Source organism: Coregonus clupeaformis, chromosome 1 (assembly GCF_020615455.1).
Source record: "Coregonus clupeaformis isolate EN_2021a chromosome 1, ASM2061545v1, whole genome shotgun sequence".
Taxonomy (NCBI): Eukaryota; Metazoa; Chordata; class Actinopteri; order Salmoniformes; family Salmonidae; genus Coregonus; species Coregonus clupeaformis.
In genome coordinates this window covers 70,787,527-70,808,850 of record NC_059192.1, presented here as the reverse complement: position 1 = coordinate 70,808,850, position 21,324 = coordinate 70,787,527, and the positions used below count along the sequence as shown (strand labels likewise).

The following is a 21,324-nucleotide window of genomic DNA, read 5'->3' as shown; positions in this document are numbered from 1 at the left end:
AAAACAGGTTCATTGGCACCCAGGCTAACCCTACAGAACCACTTCACTCAGATAAAACAGGTTCACTGGCACCCAGGCTAACCCTACAGAACCACTTCACTCAGATAAAGCAGGTTCACTGGCACCCAGGCTAACCCTACAGAACCACTTCACTCAGATAAAACATGTTCACTGGCACCCAGGCTAACCCTACAGAACCACTTCACTCAGATAAAACAGGTTCACTGGCACCCAGGCTAACCCTACAGAACCACTTCACTCAGATAAAACAGGTTCACTGGCACCCAGGCTAACCCTACAGAACCACTTAACTCAGATAAAATGGCTAGACGTCTGTGGGTCTTTGAGAGGACATGAGGCGAGACAAGACGAGGTAACTGGAGTGAGGATCACTTTGGTCATGGTGAGATGATGACGAAACATCCCACTACCGTTAGCGGTTGCTGTGGCGATGTTTCACCACTCGTTGCTTTGATTGTAGCTTTAAATCCCAAACGTACTATTGTGGTCCAGAGATGTCTTTTGAAGGAGTGTTAGTTAATGTACTTAAATGACTGTTGAAAAGGTACCTTAAGATGCTGAACAGGGTGAAATGTAAATGTATTTGTTTTTAGGTCTCAAAAATGTACTGGACTGGTGTTTTATTATACAAGGGCTCATGACCAGAATTAATCAGAGATGAATATCTGATATCAGTGTTACAGGAAGACAAAGTTAAAGTAATGCGTGAGAGCCGTTTGTGATTGTTTAACGGAGTTAAGAACATAGCGTAAGCTCACTCCACAGCTAGCTTGAAATGTTGCAGATGGAGCCATCCCATTGGATACTTTTGTATAGGTAAATCGATTGGTACGTTGTCAAGGAGAGCGGTCACGTGTGTTTGCGAGCAGAGGATCACTAGTCCCCCGGTGTGGGGACAGGGACAGTGGAGGAAGCCATACTGTTAGCAGCATACTGACGTCAGTTTCACTTTACAGAGCCTTGTTGTGCCCCTCATGTCCTGAAGTTAATTTCTTACCAGAAGAGGTTTCAAACTGGTGTGTGCACATGTGTGTGTGCAACCTAACCACAATCAGAATGATTTTAACATCTTAACAGCCAAAGATGATGCCAGTCAACTAGACTTTGGAAATGCATATGACACATTTATTACAGGAATGAAACTGTGATAGTACTGTATGAATAAAAATGAGTGTGCACCACACACACACACACACACACACACACACACACACACACACACAGCCCTGCAGTGAACAAAACCGAATCATTAGAACTCTTTCTTTTTTTTTTGCCTCTAAGTGTTTCCCCCAATGCATGTTGCATGTTATTTCTCTGTCAGAAACACTACACGTTTTGCACTCATCTCAATTCCTGTGTATAATATTTAGTTGTATTAAAAGTTCCAGTAGTGTTGTAATGTGTGAGCTTGAGCTGGAAGTACAACATGTATTTTCCTGATGTCTCACGTTCTCCTTTTTTGCACAAAAACACTAGAATCCAAATGCAGAATCTCTCCCCGCTGCAGGTCAGTGGCAGAGAGAGAGAAGAGTCTGACTCAGACTCGAGTCAGGATGTGATTTTTCCTCTCATCTTCTCCTGTCCTCCTTTTTACCATTTATGTATTATTTTGCTCTGTGTTGAATAAAGAATGTTTTGCAGCATTACCAAACAACTCCACTCCTCTCTCGTCCCTTTGCTTCAGATTCATAGTTGATTTTATCAGTCTAATTATTAAGACAATCAAGTACAAACACAGTGATGTACAATAGGATAGTGGACCAATGCTGGTATACTTACTGTTCTTATTACAGAAAATACTAATTAAAGCGGCAGATGTGTTTGAGGTAACATAATCTGCTTGGTTCTCACCCTTTGGAACAACATGTGCTTGGCCCATGAAGTTTGTCAGTGAGCTAATGCAGTGTTTCCCAACTCCCCAACAGTACACATTAACATTGTAACCCTGGACAAACACACCTGATTCAACTTGTCAATCAATCATCAAGCCTTACCCCTATACATATCTACCTCTATCACTCCAGTATCCCTGCACATTGTAAATATGGTACTGGAACTGACCCTGTATATAGTCACCTTACCCCTATACAGTGAGGGGAAAAAAGTATTTGATCCGCTGCTGATTTTGTACGTTTGCCCACTGACAAAGACATGATCAGTCTATAATTTTAATGGTAGGTTTATTTGAACAGTGAAAGACAGAATAACAACAAAGAAATCCAGAAAAACGCATGTCAAAAATGTTATAAATTGATTTGCATTTTAATGAGGGAAGTAAGTATTTGACCCCCTCTCAATCGGAAAGATTTCTGGCTCCCAGGTGTCTTTTATACAGGTAACGAGCTGAGATTAGGAGCACACTCTTAAAGGGAGTGCTCCTAATCTCAGTTTGTTACCTGTATAAAAGACACCTGTCCACAGAAGCAATCAATCAATCTGATTCCAAACTGTCCACCATGGCCAAGACCAAAGAGCTCTCCAAGGATGTCAGGGACAAGATTGTAGACCTACACAAGGCTGGAATGGGCTACAAGACCATCGCCAAGCAGCTTGGTGAGAAGGTGACAACAGTTGCTGCGATTATTCGCAAATGGAAGAAACACAAAATAACTGTCAATCTTCCTCGGCCTGGGGCTCCATGCAAGATTTCACCTCGTGGAGTTGCAATGATCATGAGAACAGTGAGGAATCAGCCCAGAACTACACGGGAGGATCTTGTCAATGATCTCAAGGCAGCTGGGACCATAGTCACCAAGAAAACAATTGGTAACGCACTACGCTGTGAAGGACTGAAATCCTGCAGCGCCCGCAAGGTCCCCCTGCTCAAGAAAGCACATATACAAACATGGAGGTGGAAACATTATGCTTTGGGGGTGTTTTTTGCTAAGGGGACAGGACAACTTCACCGCATCAAAGGGATGATGGACGGGGCCATGTACTGTCAAATCTTGGGTGAGAACCTCCTTCCCTCAGCCAGGGCATTGAAAATGGGTCGTGGATGGGTATTCCAGCATGACAATGATCCAAAACACACGGCCAAGGCAACAAAGGAGTGGCTCAAGAAGAAGCACATTAAGGTCCTGGAGTGGCCTAGCCAGTCTCCAGACCTTAATCCCATAGGAAATCTGTGGAGGGAGCTGAAGGTTCAAGTTGCCAAACGTCAGCCTCGAAACCTTAATGACTTGGAGAAGATCTGCAAAGAGGAGTGGAACAAAATCCCTCCTGAGATGTGTGCAAACCTGGTGGCCAACTACAAGAAACGTCTGACCTCTGTGATTGCCAACAAGGGTTTTGCCACCAAGTACTAAGTAATGTTTTGCAGAGGGGTCAAATACTTATTTCCCTCATTAAAATGCAAATCAATTTATAACATTTTTGACATGCGTTTTTCTGGATTTTTGTTGTTGTTATTCTGTCTCTCACTGTTCAAATAAACCTACCATTAAAATTATAGACTGATCATTTCTTTGTCAGTGGGCAAACGTACAAAATCAGCAGGGGATCAAATACTTTTTTCCCTCACTGTATCTACCTCAATCACTCCAGTATCCTTGCACATTGTAAATATGGTACTGGAACTGACCCTGTATATAGTATGCTTACTTACTTTCTTGTGTTCTTCCTATTTTTATTTATTGTGTGTTTTTGTTCTACCTTATGTAATTTCTGGTATTACATTTATTGATTACTGCATTGTTGGGTTTAGAGCTTGAATGAAAGGCATTCACTGTACTTGTGCACATGACATTAAAACTTGAAACTTGATTCAACTCAAGGGATTCAAGTGTGCTTGTCCAGGGCCACACCAAAAAAAAGTGTTTTGTTGGGTGTTCTTAAGAACTGGAGTTGGGAAACACTGAGTTAATGCATCGAGGCCTATGTAATGTTTGTTTGACTGGAACATAATGGCCCAGATGGCATTAGATTAATGCCTGATTACATCACTCTCCCTTTTACCCTATCACAAACTGCCATCAATCCAACCTCATTTTCAGCAGTGTGGAACGATTACTCTGAGATAATTACTTTATGCACTGGGGTAGTAATTTCTCTCTCACGAGCTAGGTTTCCATCCAATTGGCCACAGATTTTCATGTGAATATTCTAAAATTGGCATAAAGACAATATGCACATTTCCATCAAATTGACTTGCTGCGGGTGAACGTTTGTGCGTGATGACGTAGTGCACATAAAAATACCCTTTGCAGTTACATTTCCATGTACTGAATAAAAAATAGAAGTGAAATATACTTCCATCGCGTTTTCTACTGGTGGTTTTCTCACAAAAAAATTTGGGTTCTATAGCGAGTGCTCCCACTCACATGGCACATGCGCTGTTGCCAACAACTGGCAGATGCAGTGTGGGTATAGCCTACAGGATGATGTTATTATGGACAAAAGAGCGAGGTTATTGTTATTTGTTAAACGGCAGCCAAACATTAATGATAATATCACCAAAATAAAACCACCCATAGTTATTGGAAAGGAGCATCAAGCACCTTGCACTTTCACCACCCTGTGAAGTTCATAATGTATTTAATCTGTAGCCTAATAAACTGCGTGGTTTCCCGAGTCTTACTTGGAGGACTAAAAACCATATCATCTTGTGACTCCCAAATGTACTTTGTTATGATGGTTATTATATCAATATTTGCGCATTAATGCATTTCCACCACCATTTCTCGCATAATTAAATTTACAGACAAAAAAAGATCCCATCATGTCGATCAAACAAATTATCTGTCTGCATTTATAAAATTGTACCGAAACTTTTCCATAAAATAAAAGCTGTGGTGATTTTTTTTATAACTGTGGATGAAAATGTAATTAGTGAGACGATTGCTCATGGCCCGTTTTCATAAATCATGTCAGAGTAGGATTGCTGATCTAGGATCAGTTTAGCCTGAATAATTAATAAAACAGGTGGGGACCTGATCCTAGATCAGCATTTCTATTCTAAGAGATACAGCTCGTTTTAGCATAGATGTTGCCATGCTTCTGCCATTTTAAAGGTCATGAACAGTCAAAATCATGTTTTTCATGAAATTTGATGATATTTGAATAAACTAGATCAAAGTATGATGACCAAAGTATGAAAAATGACTGTTGCTTCTACATTGATAAAGGTTGATCATAAAGTTACTGGTCCCATCCCCCATGTCAAACACTTGGATTCATTATTAATAAGGTGATATCACCCTAACTCTAACTAATACACCAATGGTAAAATGATATTCTCTTACCTAATTGAAATAAGTACCGCCTTGTAACCAACATCGGAGAAGGCGTGTTTGCAGAGGGGCGTGGTTTATATAGCTAGATAGCTACTCTACTGCTGGCAAAATTTGACTGTAGGGTGTCAGCAAATATTTACTGAACAAAAATATAAACGCAACATGTAAAGTGTTGGTCCCATGTTTCATGAGCTGAAATAAAAGATCCCAGAAATCTTCCATACGCACAAAAATCAAATATATCTCAAATTTTGGGCACAAATTTGTTTACATCCCTGTTAGTGAGCATTTCTCCTTTGCCAAGATAATCCATCCACCTGACAGGTGTGGCATATCAAGAAGTTGATTAAACAGCATAATCATTACACAGGTTCACCTTGTGCTGGGGACAATAAAGGCCACTCTAAAATGTGCAGTTTTGTCACACAACACAATGCTACAAATGTCTGAAGTTTTGAAGGAGCATGCAATTGGCATGCTGACTGCAGGAATGTCCACCAGAGCTGTTGCCAAAGAAGTGAATGTTAATTTCTCTACCATAAGCCGCCTCCAACGTTGTTTTAGAGAATTTGGCAGTACGTCCAACCGGCCTCACAACCGCAGACCACGTGTAACTACGCCAGCCCAGGACCACCACATCCGGCTTCTTCACCTCAGCTTCTTCACCTTTGGGATCGTCTGAGACCAGCCACCCGGACAGCTGATGAAACTGAGGAGTATTTCTGTCTGTAATAAAGCCCTTTCGTGGGGAAAAACAAATTCTGATTGTCTGGGCCTTGCTTCCCAGTGCCCTCCCAGGCCCACCCATGGCTGCGCCCCTGCCCAGTCATGTGAAATCCATAGATTAGGGCCTAATTTATTTATTTAAATTGACTGATTTCCTTATAAGAACTGTAACTCAGTTAAATTGTTGAAATGGTTGCATGTTGCGTTTATATTTTTGATCAGTACAATTAAAAGTTTACCCTATTAATCTATGGCAAAGATACTTATATGTTTCCCCTTTCATCTGTGTTTGGTGTTAGCTAGTTACGGCTAGCTAGGTCTTCATCTGTGTCTGGTGTTAGCTAGTCACTGGCTAGCTAGGTCTTCATCTGTGTCTGGTGTTAGCTAGAACCTGGCTAGCTAGGTCTTCATCTGTGTCTGGTGTTAGTCTCCCGAGTGGCACAGTGGTCTAAGGCTGTGCCACTAGAGATCCTGGTTCGAATCCAGGCTCTGTCGTAGCCGGCCGCGACCGGGAGACCCATGGGGCGGTGCACAATTGGCCCAGCGTCGTCCAGGGTAGGGGAGGGAATGGCCGGCAGGGATGTAGCTCAGTTGGTAGAGCATGGCGTTTGCAACGCCAGGGTTGTGGGTTCGATTCCCACGGGGGGCCAGTATGAATAAAATAATAATGTATGCACTCACTAACTGTAAGTCGCTCTGGATAAGAGCGTCTGCTAAATGACTAAAATGTAAATGTAAAAAAATGTAAATGGTGTTAGCTAGTCACTGGCTAGCTAGGTCTTCATCTGTGTCTGGTGTTAGCTAGTCACTGGCTAGCTAGGTCTTCATCTGTGTCTGGTGTTAGCTAGTCACTGGCTAGCTAGGTCTTCATCTGTGTCTGGTGTTAGCTAGTTACCGGCTAGCTAGGTCTTCATCTGTGTCTGGTGTTAGCTAGTTACCGGCTAGCTAGGTCTTCATCTGTGTCTGGTGTTAGCTAGTTACCGGCTAGCTAGGTCTTCATCTGTGTCTGGTGTTAGCTAGTTACCGGCTAGCTAGGTCTTCATCTGTGTCTGGTGTTAGCTAGTCACTGGCTAGCTAGGTCTTCAGCCAGCATGGAACTAAATGGGGGGAACATCAGTGATGCTTTGAACCACATCACAAGAGACATGCCAAACTGGAGATAATACAATATGTCATTGATGCAATTTCAATGTTGTTTGAGTTGCTTTGTGTATCACCACATTTGCTTGAGATGATTATACTCCAACACTGCCACTACATTTCTTGACATAGGCGTTTCAAAGAGCTGTCAGTCAAGGCGAGCTCATGAATATAAGCTTCCCGCCCACTCAGCCTGTCTTTTCCAACTTCCTGGTAGTTAGCCAGAATTACTGTTCAGGACCTTCAAAATAGTAAACTGGGTGGGGATTCCTATGGGTTGTAGTCTCAATGGTGCTGCCCATGCTGTCACATGCGCTATAATGGCACAGATATAAATATGTCCAATATCTATCTCTATGACGTAGACCCCAGCACAACAATGACTCAACTGGCTGCTAGTGCATGATCCCTGCCTGCCTTGAAGAGACTGGGGAAATTAAATGATATGTGGAGCAGCATGCATCATTATCATCAGTGTCTTCTTCCGCTAGCTAGATTATTAAATATAGAAGAAAAAAAATATTTGTATCTAAAATCTAACCCCCCCCCTCCCAAAAAAAAACAAAATGTGGGTTAATCTTAGAATAGATTTACAACATTGCAAAGTCTATACACATGAAAAATATTTCTATAATGTATTGTAATATTTAGTGAATTTGATGTTGGTTGTTGAATAATCTGTTCTATGATGTAAGAACTTTAACTTGGAACAGTTACATTTTTGTCCATTATCTTTTTGTGTAACTTTGTTTCCTGCGAGAGGAGCAGTCCTAAACTGAATTTCTCCCTACATACCACATCCGCAAGGAAAGACGGAATAAATTACTTTATAGACCTCAATAATGTTGCACTGTTCATACAACAATTCGATTGAAGAAGATTTACTTTAACGCGACATTTCTAACGATTTGAAAGTGAGGAGGGCCTGTAGTATCGATTTCACTGTTGGGAGATTGTCTCTTTTGTTGCACGATACATTGTGTCTCGCTCCCTTCTGTGCAACATTTAGCTGAGTTCAGAGGACTCGGGCCGTAAATTCGCCTTGAAGGTCTGAAGAACCATGGAAATATATTTTGCAGGCAAGCGGGTCCTAGTCACCGGAGAAGGAAAAAGACAACTACCACCATATTTAAAGATACAGTGACACCGTCTGGTTTGCAGCAACAACACATCCAAATGCACTTACAACAAGTAAACCAAACTTCTCCATCTCGTTTTGAGCACAAACTAAGAGTCATCCATTGTGTCCTGAAAGACCCACTGCCTTCATTACAGTGTGTGTGTGTGTGTCTGTGTGACCGAAGAGCCTAAACAAGAAACGGAATGTGTGTGTCAGGTTGGCCGTCACACTGAGAACTCTGGTGAATAATGAGCATTGTGTTTATGAATATTTTCACACAGGCATCGGTGGGCCCCAGCACTCGCTCTGGCGTGCTGCAGGGCAGAGGTCATGGCTGTCACAAGCACGCAGGCTGACCTGGAAAGCATTCTGCTGGAGGTACCCCTCCCCCTGCACCACCCGTTGCTTGCTCTATTGTCCCTCTTTAGGACCTCTCCTCTCCACCAGCCCTATACACATACCATCAGAGGCTGACTAGTTTCCCCGCTGCTCTCTTCATCTCCCATTGTTTCTGCTCCACTACATGATGAGAGATGATGAGAGATTCGTTGTGGTGATTCTCCTCTCTGTGTGATTGGTTCTGGTGGTCCGTTCTCTCTGTGTGATTGGTTCTGGTTGTCCGTTCTCTCTGTGTGATTGGTTCTGGTGTCTGGTGCTGGTTGTTCCCTGCGGTGTCCGTCAATCAGGCCGGTGTGTGTGGACCTAGGGGACTGGGGGGCCACAGAGGAGGCGCTACGGGAGGCTGGTGGTAACCTGAATCTCCTGGTGAATAACGTGGCCTGCGTCATGCTGGAGCCCTTCCTAGAGGTCACCCCCGACCAGTTTGACATGTAAAGAAGCTCTCTTCGCTGTCCTTTGATTCATTTATTGATTCATATTCATTAAAGTGAAACACAAGTGTCACGCCCTGGCTCTGGGGACTCTAATATGTTGAGCCAGGGTGTGTAAAGTCTATGTGTTTTGTTCTAGGTTTCACATTCTAGTATTGTTGTTCTATGTTGGCCAGTGTGGTTCTCAATCAGAGGCAACGTGATTCAGCTGTTGCTTGTTGTCTCTGATTGAGAACCATACTTTAGCAGCCTGTTTCCCCACAGAGTTTGTGGGATCTTGTTTCTAGTCTGTTGTGTTAGACCGTGAACTGTCACGTTTTCGTTTTGTTGGTTTTGATCGTGTCTCTAATAAAGAGTATGTTTGCCTGCAACGCTGCGCCTTGGTCCTCCTCTGTTCCCGACGAGCGTGACAGAAGATCCCACCTGAACTGGACCAAGCAGCGGGTCGAGGAGCCATCGCCAGGGAAATCCCTAGCGGATATCCAGCGCCTCCTCGACTGGGTCAAGCCGGGTGAGGAAGAGAGGGGCCTGACGTGGAGGCAGAAGGGCGAAAGGCTGGCGAGAAGCATGGAGACCTGGTCCACGGGTAGGAGTGAAGCCCATACATTTTTTAGGGGGGGGGCTAACGCCGTGGACGACGGGGCAGCAGGAGGCCGCCAGGTTACGGGAGTCACTGGTTACCAGGGGGAAGGAGGATGTAGAGGCACGGCGAGAGGTACTGGCGTGTGTTGCCAGTCCGGTCCGGCCTGTTCCTGATCCCCACGTAGGGCCAGTGGTGTGTGTTCCCAGTACGGTCCGGCCTGTTCCTGCCACTCGCACCAAGTCTGTGGTGCGCGTCGCCAGCCCAGTCCGGCCCATTCCTGCTCCCCGCACCAAGTCAGTGGTGCGTTTCGTCAGCCCTGTCCGGCCCGTTCCTGCTCCCCGCACCAAGTCAGTGGTGCGCGTCGTCAGCCCGGTCCGGCCCATTCCTGCTCCCCGCACCAAGTCAGTGGTGCGTTTCGTCAGCCCAGCTCGGCCCGTTCCTGCTTGGTGCGCTTCGTCAGCCCGGCACGGCCCGTTCCTGCTCCCCGCACCAAGTCAGTGGTGCGCTTCGTCAGCCCGGTCCGGCCCGCTCCTGCTCCCCGCACCAAGTCAGTGGTGCGTTTCGTCAGCCCGGCTCGGCCCGGCTCCTGCTCCCCACACCAAGCCAGTGGTGTGCGTCGTCAGTCCGGCACGGCCCGTGCCTGTTCCACCGGTGGCTGGTCCGCACCGGTCAGATGCTTCACGCCGGAGCTAGAGCAATCCGCTCCACCAGTGTGCAGTCCAGCTCCGGCCAGCGGGGCCAGACCGGACCAGGGGTACTTTGGGGGGTTGGAGAGGAGCGGGGATCAGGCCCGAGCCGGATCCGCCGCCTAAGCGGAGTGCCCACCCGGTCCCTCCCTGTGGTATTTGGTGGGCGCGGTCGGAGTCCGCGCCTTTAGGGGGGGGGTACTGTCACGCCCTGGCTCTGGGGACTCTAATATGTTGAGCCAGGGTGTGTAAAGTCTGTGTTTTGTTCTAGGTTTCACATTCTAGTATTGTTGTTCTATGTTGGCCAGTGTGGTTCTCAATCAGAGGCAACGTGATTCAGCTGTTGCTTGTTGTCTCTGATTGAGAACCATACTTTAGCAGCCTGTTTCCCCACAGAGTTTGTGGGATCTTGTTTCTAGTCTGTTGTGTTAGACCGTGAACTGTCACGTTTTCGTTTTGATCGTGTCTCTAATAAAGAGTATGTTTGCCTGCAACGCTGCGCCTTGGTCCTCATCTCTGTTCGACGATCGTGACAACAAGTCACTCAAGACAAGGTATAAGGACTTTGATTTAGACCTACAGTGGCTTGTGAAAGTATTCACCCCCCTTGGCATTTTTCCTATTTTGTTGCCTTACAACCTGGAATTAAAATGGATTTTTGGGGGGTTTGTATCATTTGATTTACACAACATGCCTAATACTTTGAAGATGCAAAATATTTTTTTTGTGAAACAAACAAGAAATAATACAGAAAAACAGAAAACTACAGCGTGCATAACTAATCACCCCCCAAAGCCACCTTTTGCAGCAATTACAGCTGCAAGTCTCTTGGGGGTATGTCTCCATAAGCTTGACACATCTAGCCACTGGGTCTTTTGCCCATTCTTCAAGGCAAAACTGCTCCAGCTCCTTCAAGTTGGATGGGTTCCGCTGGTGTACAACAATCTTTAAGTCATACCACAGATTCTCAATTGGATTGAGGTCTGGGCTTTGACTAGGCCATTCCAAGACATTTAAATGTTTCCCCTTAAACCACTCGAGTGTTGATTTAGCAGTATGCTAAAGGTCTCTTTGTTGCCTCTCTGATTATTGCCCTCCTTGCATGGTCCATGAGTTTTTGGCAGGTTTGTTGTGGTGCCATATTCTTAAAAAATTTTAATAATTGATTTAATGGTGCTCCATGGGATGTTCAAAGTTTCGGATATTTTTTATAACCCAACCCTGATCTTTTGATTGGTACTGTATATGCATGTATTAGACCTACAGTACATGTATTAGACCTGTATTTTAGACCTACAGTTGAAGTCGGAAGTTTATTTACACCTTAGCCAAATACATTTAAACTCTGTTTTTCACAATTCCTGACATTTAATCCTCGTAGAACTTCCCTGTCTTAGGTCAGTTAGGATCACCACTTTATTTTAAGAACGTGAAATGTCAGAATAATAGTAGAGAGAATGATTTATTTCAGCTTTTATTTATTTAATCACGTTCCCAGAAGTTTATATACACTCAATTAGTATTTGGTAGCATTGCCTTTTAATTGTTTAACTTGGGTCAAACGTTTCGGGTATCCTTCCACAAGCTTCCCACAATAAGTTGGGTGAATTTTGGCCTATTCTTCCTGACAGAGCTGGTGTAACTGAGTCAGGTTTGTAGGCCTCCTTGCTCGCACACGCTTTTTCAGTTCTGCCCACACATTTCTATAGGATTGAGGTCAGGGCTTTGTGATGGCCACTCCAATACCTTGACTTTGTTGTCATTAAGCCATTTTGCCACAACTTTGGAAGTATGCTTGGGGTCATTGTCCATTTGGAAGACCCATTTGCGACCAAGTTTTAACTTCCTGACTGATGTCTTGAGATGTTGTTTCAATATATCCTCATAATTTTCCTTCCTCATGATCCCATCTATTTTGTGAAGTGCACCAGTCCCTCCTGCAGAAAAGCACCCCCACAGCATGATGCTGCCACCCCTGTACTTCACGGTTGGGATGGTGTTCTTCGGCTCGCAAGTACCCCCTTTTTCCTCCAAACATAACAATGGTCATTATGGCCAAACAGTTCTATTTTTGCAAACCGTAGTCTAGCTTTTTTATGGCGGTTTTGGAGCAGTGGCTTCTTCCTTGCTGAGCGGCCTTTCAGGTAATGTCGATATAGGACTCGTTTTACTGTGGATATAGATACTTTTGTACCTGTTTCCTCCAGCATCTTCACAAGGTCATTTGCTGTTGTTTTGGGATTGATTTGCACTTTTCGTACCAAAGTACGTTCATCTCTAGGACACAGAACGCGTCTCCTTCCTGAGCGGTATGACGGCTGCATGGTCCCATTGTGTTTATACTTGCGTACTATTGTTTGTACAGATGAACGTGGTACCTTCAGGCGTTTGGAAATTGCTCCCAAGGATGAACCAGAATTGTGGAGGTCTACAATTTTTTTTCTGAGGTCTTGGCTGATTTCTTTTGATTTTCCCATGATGTCAAGCAAAGAGGCACTGAGTTTGAAGGTAGGCTTTGAAATACATCCACAGGTACACCTCCAATTGACTCAAATGATGTCAATTAGCCTATCAGAAGCTTCTAAAGCCATGACATCATTTTCTGGAATTTTCCAAGCTGTTTAAAGGCACAGTCAACTTACTGTATGTAAACTTTTGACCCACTGGAATTGTGATACAGTGAATTATAAGTGAAATAATCTGTCTGTAAACAGTTGTTGGAAAAATTACTTGTGTCATGCACAAAGTAAATGTCCTAACCGACTTGCCAAAACTATAGTTTGTTAACAAGAAATTTGTGGAGTGGTTGAAAAACAAGTTTTAATGACTCCAACCTAAGTGTATGTAAACCTCCGACTTTAACTGTATCAGGTACATGTGTTAGACCTGTGTATTTACAATGGTTTAAATAAACAATCTTTAAACTAGGTTCTATCTAGCGGTACGTCTGTGTTACCTCCAGGTGGCTGTTACACAGCATACATTTTCCAAGCTTAGCCTTGTATCTGGACATTAATATGAATGTCTCATAAATCCCACTAAAATATAGGGAATCCTTCTCCTTCCCAGATCCTTCAACATCAATGTGAAGGTAGCCCTCCATGTCTCTCAGGTAAGAGGAGGCCATCTGAAATGTAATTTGTGCTCTGTAACATAGTTTCTTCATACTCACTGTGCCTTTGTGTGTGTGTGTGTGTGTGTGTGTGTCTGTTTGTGTGTGTGTGTGTGTGTGGGTGTGTGGGTGCGTGCGTGGGTGGGTGTGTGGGTGCATGTATGCGTGCGCACAAACGCATGTGTGTGTGTAGATCATGTGTGTCTGTAAATCATGGCCCGGGGTCTGAAGGCCAGAGGAAAAGGAGGCTCCAAAGTGAACATCTCCAGCCATGTGTCTCAATGTGCTCTCAGAGAACACATTCTCTACTGTGAGTTATTAACAGACAGAGACACATACGTACTATTGATAAGACTTACAAAGCAGGGTTTTAATTCCCATAACAAGCCAGGATACTCTAATACAGGCCAGGGTTCGACAGAGTACTGCACCTTTTCTTACCAAAAGAGACAACAGAATCCCATCAAAACTCACAGCAGCTCCATTATATCAATTAACTCTAGATATAGTTGCACCTAGATATAGTTATTTGAAAGCCTATGTCTATCATAATGGCATGTTTGTCATTAAGGTGTGTGTGCAGGTGCCACTAAAGGAGCTCTGGACATGCTGACTAAGGTTATGGCCCTGGAGCTGGGACCCTATCAGGTAACTAGCTGGGACCCTATCAGGTAACTAGCTGGGACCCTATCAGGTAACTAGCTGGGACCCTATCAGGTAACTAGCTGGGACTCTATCAGGTAACTAACTGGGATCCTATCAGGTAACTAACTGGGACCCTATCAGGTAACTAGCTGGGACTCTATCAGGTAACTAACTGGGACCCTATCAGGTAACTAGCTGGGACCCTATCAGGTAACTAGCTGGGACCCTTTCAGGTAACTAGCTGGGACCCTATCAGGTAACTAGCTGGGACCCTATCAGGTAACTAGCTGGGACTCTATCAGGTAACTAACTGGGATCATATCAGGTAACTAACTGGGACCCTATCAGGTAACTAGCTGGGACTCTATCAGGTAACTAACTGGGACCCTATCAGGTAACTAGCTGGGACTCTATCAGGTAACTAGCTGGGACCCTATCAGGTAACTAACTGGGACCCTATCAGGTAACTAACTGGGACCCTATCAGGTAATAATAATAAAATAATAATAATATGCCATTTAGCAGACGCTTTTATCCAAAGCGACTTACAGTCATGTGTGCATACATTTTTACATATGGGTGGTCCCGGGGATCGAACCCACTACCCTGGCGTTACAAGCGCCATGCTCTACCATGGCTCTAACTGGGACCCTATCAGGTAACTAACTGTGACCCTATCAGGTAACTAGCTGGGACCCTATCAGGTAACTAGCTGGGACCCTATCAGGTAACTAACTGGGACCCTATCAGGTAACTAACTGGGACCCTATCAGGTAACTAGCTGGGACCCTATCAGGTAACTAACTGGAACCCTATCAGGTAACTAGCTGGGACCCTATCAGGTAACTAACTGGGACCCTATCAGGTAACTAACTGGGACCCTATCAGGTAATAATAATAAAATAATAATAATATGCCATTTAGCAGACGCTTTTATCCAAAGCGACTTACAGTCATGTGTGCATACATTTTTACATATGGGTGGTCCCGGGGATCGAACCCACTACCCTGGCGTTACAAGCGCCATGCTCTACCATGGCTCTAACTGGGACCCTATCAGGTAACTAACTGTGACCCTATCAGGTAACTAGCTGGGACCCTATCAGGTAACTAGCTGGGACCCTATCAGGTAACTAACTGGGACCCTATCAGGTAACTAACTGGGACCCTATCAGGTAACTAACTGGGACCCTATCAGGTAACTAGCTGGGACCCTATCAGGTAACTAACTGGAACCCTATCAGGTAACTAGCTGGGACCCTATCAGGTAACTAACTGGGACCCTATCAGGTAACTAACTGGGACCCTATCAGGTAACTAGCTGGGACCCTATCAGGTAACTAACTGGGACCCTATCAGGTAACTAACTGGGACCCTATCAGGTAACTAACTGGGACCCTATCGGGTAACTAACTGGGACCCTATCAGGTAACTAACTGGGACCCTATCAGGTAACTAACTGGGACCCTATCAGGTAACTAGTGGATGGAGCCAGTAGCAGAGAGCGCACATCCAGACACACATGGTTCTGCTCGTCAGACTAGTACATTACATCTCTGTCTGCAACATTTTGAATGCTGCTGATCTGTGTTGATTGATTGACTAGTGTACTAATTGATTTATTGATGTGGTGTACAGGTTGATTAATGTATTGATTGATTAATGTATTGATTGATTTGTATATTGATTGGTTTATTAATTGATGTGGTGTTCTGGTTGCTCGCTTGATCCGTGTGAACAGTGTAAACCCCACAGTGGTGTTGACTGAGATGGGGAGGCTGGGCTGGCGCAACCCTGACAAGGCCAATACCATGACCTCACGCATCCCTCTAGTACTAGATGTACTACTCTTTAATAACACAGAATATCTGATCACCCATAGACTACTCAACACAACTCTTTATCATATGATAGCGGCACATGGTGATTACTTTACATGGTGTTACTTTATGCTTGTGCAAGTGTATTATTTTATGATGACCTGTGTGTGTGTGTTCCTTCCTGCCGAGGTGGATGGCGTTGTGAACTCTATCCTCCTGTTCCTGCTCAGTGATAAGAGTTCTATGACCAACGGGGTCACTCTGACTGTGGACAGGGGCTTCCTGGCCTGCTGACCTCTCACCTCCTCACTCTGCCTCCTGATTGGCTGGCGTAGTCATATCCTGTGTTCCATGGTGTCCACTAGTACCTTTTTCATTCTACTTCAACCACTGATTATAGTCAGACTGGATTTAGTTTTATGTTACTGATTACATGTATCACCCAGATCAATAAAACCTTTATGAATATTTATGAGATTCTCTGTTTGTTTTTACCAGATTGTGGTTGCAGATTGTTTGTCTGTGTTCACTTCTAGACAAAGCTGCTGGATAAGACTAGTGTAATGTACAGTATGTATGACACAAACAACAATGTTTTTACAAATACACATTTCTATTTATTAGTAGACATCAAAATGTTTCACTGACATGAAGGCATACAAAATCAGATAAACAATTACACCTTCTTATAGTACATTAAAGCTTTCTTCTTAATCAATAACAATGCACTCGAAGCACTTGTTCAGTAGTACTGTATTAATATTTATTTTCAGAATTCAAATCTGACACTGTCAGTATATTAATAACATATATAATTGTAATATTATAACATGGATACTTGAGCATGTCATATAACATGTCTGTGTTCATATCAAAGTTCATCGCTGTATTGGTGTCAGTATCTTCACAGATGACCCATCATTAACATAGAACCCAGCATAGAGGGGCTGAGTGAATGTGGTCTGGACTCTGTGGAGGAGGGTTATAGTGTCAGAGACGCTGTAGAAGGACAGAGTTCCTGCCCTGTGGTCCAGATACACTCCTACTCTGGAGGAGCAGAGGACAGGTATGGCAGTCTGTTTGTTATTATGCCAGAAAGACCAGCCAGAGGGATGACATCTCAAACACCAGGACTGATCACTGCCTCCAAACCTACACTCAGCACCACCTCCTCTCCTGCTGATCCCTTTATATGAGACAGCTATATCAACCAAGAACCCGCTCCACTCTACCTCCCAGTAGCAGGATCCAGACAGACACTCTCTACACAACACCTAGGGGTAGGAGGTAAATCTATCTGGATGATCAGGATAGGACTGGATATTATCACTCCTTGTCACCTTCCTGTTCCCCTCAGACAGACACAGATATGTATTAACTGTGTTGGGATCCAATGAGAGCTGGCAGGAATCTGAGGACAGAGAAAAAACAACAGGTGAAGTGTGTGTGTGTCTGTGTGTGTGTGTGTGTGTGTGTGTGTGTGTGTGTGTGTGCGTGTGTGTGTGTCTGTGTGTGAGTGCGTGTGTGCGTGTGTGAGTGCGTGTGTGCATGTGTGAGTGTGTTTCATCATGTATAGTCCCGTGTAGCTCAGTTGGTAGAGCATGGCGCTTGCAACGCCAGGGTTGTGGATTCGATTCCCACGGGGGGCCAGTATGGAAATGTATGCACTCACTAACTGTAAGTCGCTCTGGATAAGTGCGTCTGCTAAATGACTTAAATGTAAATCATGTGTTTGTGCATGCATGCTTTACTCACATTCCAAGAACTTCTCTCTGGTCTTTGGTTCAGGTGGAATAATGTGAAATCATGTCACTACGGAGACATAACATTAATATCATTGGTCCACAGTGATAATGACATAAACATACAGGAAGTCAAAGAGAGGTTCTCCACTGAGAACAAGCATTCATGTTAGATCACCTACAGTGAGGAAAAAAGTATTTGATCCCCTGCTGATTTTGTACGTTTGCCCACTGACAAAGACATGATCAGTCTATAATTTTAATGGTAGGTTTATTTGAACAGTGAGAGACAGAATAACAACAAAAAAATCCAGAAAAACGCATGTCAAAAATGTTATAAATTGATTTGCATTTTAATGAGGGAAATAAGTATTTGACCCCTCTGCAAAACATGACTTAGTACTTGGTGGCAAAACCCTTGTTGGCAATCACAGAGGTCAAACGTTTCTTGTAGTTGGCCAACAGGTTTGCACAAATCTCAGGAGGGATTTTGTCCCACTCCTCTTTGCAGATCTTCTCCAAGTCCTTAAGGTTTCGAGGCTGACGTTTGGCAACTCGAACCTTCAGCTCCCTCCACAGATTTTCTATGGGATTAAGGTCTGGAGACTGGCTAGGCCACTCCAGGACCTTAATGTGCTTCTTCTTGAGCCACTCCTTTGTTGCCTTGGCCGTGTGTTTTGGGTCATTGTCATGCTGGAATACCCATCCACGACCCATTTTCAATGCCCTGGCTGAGGGAAGGAGGTTATCGCCCAAGATTTGACGGTACATGGCCCCGTCCATCGTCCCTTTGATGCGGTGAAGTTGTCCTGTCCCCTTAGCAGAAAAACACCCCCAAAGCATAATGTTTCCAACTCCATGTTTGACGGTGGGGATGGTGTTCTTGGGGTCATAGGCAGCATTCCTCCTCCTCCTCCAAACACGGCGAGTTGAGTTGATGCCAAAGAGCTCGATGTTGGTCTCATCTGACCACAACACTTTCACCCAGTTCTCCTCTGAATCATTCAGATGTTCATTGGCAAACTTCAGACGGGCCTGTATATGTGCTTTCTTGAGCAGGGGGACCTTGCGGGTGCTGCAGGGTTTCAGTCCTTCACGGCGTAGTGTGTTACCAATTGTTTTCTTGGTGACTATGGTCCCAGCTGCCTTGAGATGATTGACAAGATCCTCCCGTGTAGTTCTGGGCTGATTCCTCACCGTTCTCATGATCATTGCAACTCCATGAGGTGAGATCTTGCATGGAGCCCCAGACCGAGGGAGATTGACAGTTATTTTGTGTTTCTTCCATTTGTGAATAATCGCACCAACTGTTGTCACCTTCTCACCAAGCTGCTTGGCGATGGTCTTGTAGCCCAATCCAGCTTTGTGTAGGTCTACAATCTTGTCCCTGACATCCTTGGAGAGCTCTTTGGTCTTGGCCATGGTGGAGAGTTTGGAATCTGATTGATTGCTTCTGTGGACAGGTGTCTTTTATACAGGTAACTAGCTGAGATTAGGAGCACTCCCTCCTAATCTCAGCTCGTTATCTGTATAAAAGACACCTGGGAGCCAGAAATCTTTCTGATTGAGAGGGGGTCAAATACTTATTTCCCTCATTAAAATGCAAATCAATTTCTAACATTTTTGACATGTGTTTTTCTGGATTTATTTGTTGTTATTCTGTCTCTCACTGTTCCAAATAAACCTACCATTAAAATTATAGACTGATCATTTCTTTGTCAGAGGGCAAACGTACAAAGTCAGCAGGGGATCAAATACTTTTTTCCCTCACTGCACACTGTATGGCTGATTAACTCTCATGGGATAAAGCAGATTTAAAAAAAAATACAAGACATCTTGGAAATGTCCCTACTTTGTGAAGATATCATGACAATTTCCACAGAGCAGATATCTTCCAGTTGTTTTTTCAGCTCAGAAACAGATTTCTTCACACCCTCAAAGGAGACGTGTTGGTTGACAGTGATGCTGGGTAAGTCCTCAGATCCAGGAAGGACACAGAGAGACGGGAGACTCTACAGAGACAGAGAAAAGAGGATGGTTGAGAAAATACTTTCAGTATTGACACCTGCTGCTGTGGACAGAGAGCCAGTGATGTCACCTGGAGGAAGTGGATGTGATCCTCTGTGTGTGAGAGCTGCTCCAGCTCAGCGTCTCTCCTCTTCAACGCAGCCACTTCCTGCTCCAGTCGCTTCAGGAGTCCTTCAGCCCGACTCACTTCAGCCTTCTCCTGGGCTCTGATAATCCCATTCACCTCAGAGTGCCTTCTCTCAATGGAGTGGATCAGCTCAGTAAAGATTCTCTCACTGCCCTCCATTGCTCCCTGTGCAGAGTGCTGTTAGGACACAGAGAGAGGAAGGGTTCCATTTCAACCAGCCCATTCACTCAGCTCTCACCAGGACCCCAGTCAGCCTGTTCCCTAGTAGGGCTCAGTGGGAGAGGAACATGGCCCAGCACTGGGCTCCTCACTGGCTCCAGATTTACAGCACTTTGGAGGAGTAAGTCCTTTTACAGAGGACTATCTGTTAAGTGAATACGTGAAATGGTCAACAACACTCACCTTGAGAGACTTCACAGCCTGTCTCACCTCCTGAATCCCTTTCTCTCTCTTCTGGATTCTCCGTTTGGATTTCTGCTGTGTCTCCCCCAGCTGCCTCTGTAGAGAAACACGTCATTTTAGTTAATTTGTAGAACTGGTTTTATTGAAAGCACTTCATGACTTTATGATAAGCACTTCATGATTTTTTAAAACTGAAAGCACTTTATGATGGGTCAATGACTTTGTGTGTATGTGCATCTGTGTCTATATCTCTGTCTTTATCTGTGTCTGTGTGTCTGGGTTCGTGTGTGTATTTGTGTGTGTGTATTTGTGTGTGTTTGTGTTTGAAAATAAGTAACATTGTGATGATTCACTTCTTTCTTATCTCTCTCTCTCCATACTAGCTGTCATTCCATTGTTAATCTGTTCGTTTTTTAAAGTTGTTGTCATACAGAAATTGACAACTACTTTCAAGACTTTCACAGTGATATTCAGAATGAACAGTTAACAATGAGTTTTGACCTTACCTGTCTGTCAGTCCTTTCTGATTCAGCTGGGACTGTATCATGGCCTTTATGTACACCCATTGTACAAAGATAACAGATAAACTGCTGATCGTTACGGCAGTAACTCTCCAGCAGTTTGTCATGACGAGAGCAGATCTTCTCCTGTAGTTGTGTGGAGGCTTGGACCAGCTTGTGCTTCTTAAAGGCAGGCGATTCATAGTGAGGCTGGAGGTAAGTCTCACAGTAAGAGGCCAGACACACCAGACAGGACTTGACAGCTTTGAGTTTTCTCCCAGTACAGGAGTCACAGGCCACATCTCCAGGTCCAACATAATAAGTGAACAGGAGGAGCAGCTTGGAGTCCTGTCTTCTTCAGATTCTCCAACAATTCAGTCACCAGAGTGTTTCTGTTCAGAACAGGCCTTGGGATGAAGGTCTGTCTGCACTGGGGACAGCTGTAGACACACTTATGATCATCCTGATCAAAGCAGTCCTTAATACAGTCCATACAGTAGGTGTGTCCACAGGGAATACCCACCGGATCCTTCATTAGATCCAGACAGATGGGACAACTGATGGAATCCTTGTATGTTGCCATGTTGGATCTGACACTACAGACTGAC

At 44.3% G+C, this 21,324-nt stretch overlaps 1 protein-coding gene and 1 pseudogene across 1 annotated transcript; one reads left to right on the top strand and one right to left on the bottom strand.

Annotated features, from left to right (window-relative positions):
- Positions 1-7,710: 7,710 nt before the first annotated feature.
- On the top strand, positions 7,711-16,353 carry LOC121577591 (L-xylulose reductase-like). The gene is made up of 8 exons (XM_041891324.2): positions 7,711-8,242; positions 8,531-8,618; positions 8,913-9,071; positions 13,410-13,450; positions 13,661-13,762; positions 14,036-14,099; positions 15,824-15,930; positions 16,087-16,353. The coding sequence occupies exons 1-8, from the start codon at positions 8,182-8,184 to the stop codon at positions 16,209-16,211; spliced, it is 747 nt and encodes a 248-aa protein (XP_041747258.1). The 5' UTR covers positions 7,711-8,181; the 3' UTR covers positions 16,212-16,353.
- A 158-nt stretch (positions 16,354-16,511) lies between these two features.
- LOC121577558 lies at positions 16,512-21,299 on the bottom strand (annotated as a pseudogene).
- Between the last annotated feature and the right edge of the window lie 25 nt (positions 21,300-21,324).

Bases quoted from the DNA above. Each gene is read 5' to 3' on its own strand.
- LOC121577591 (XM_041891324.2), top strand. From the start codon at position 8,182: ATGGAAATATATTTTGCAGGCAAGCGGGTCCTAGTCACCGGAGAAGGA. The intron at 8,619-8,912 runs GGTACCCCTCCC...TTGTTCCCTGCG, and splicing joins CTGGAAAGCATTCTGCTGGA to GTGTCCGTCAATCAGGCCGG. The intron at 13,763-14,035 runs GTGAGTTATTAA...GTGTGTGTGCAG, and splicing joins CAGAGAACACATTCTCTACT to GTGCCACTAAAGGAGCTCTG.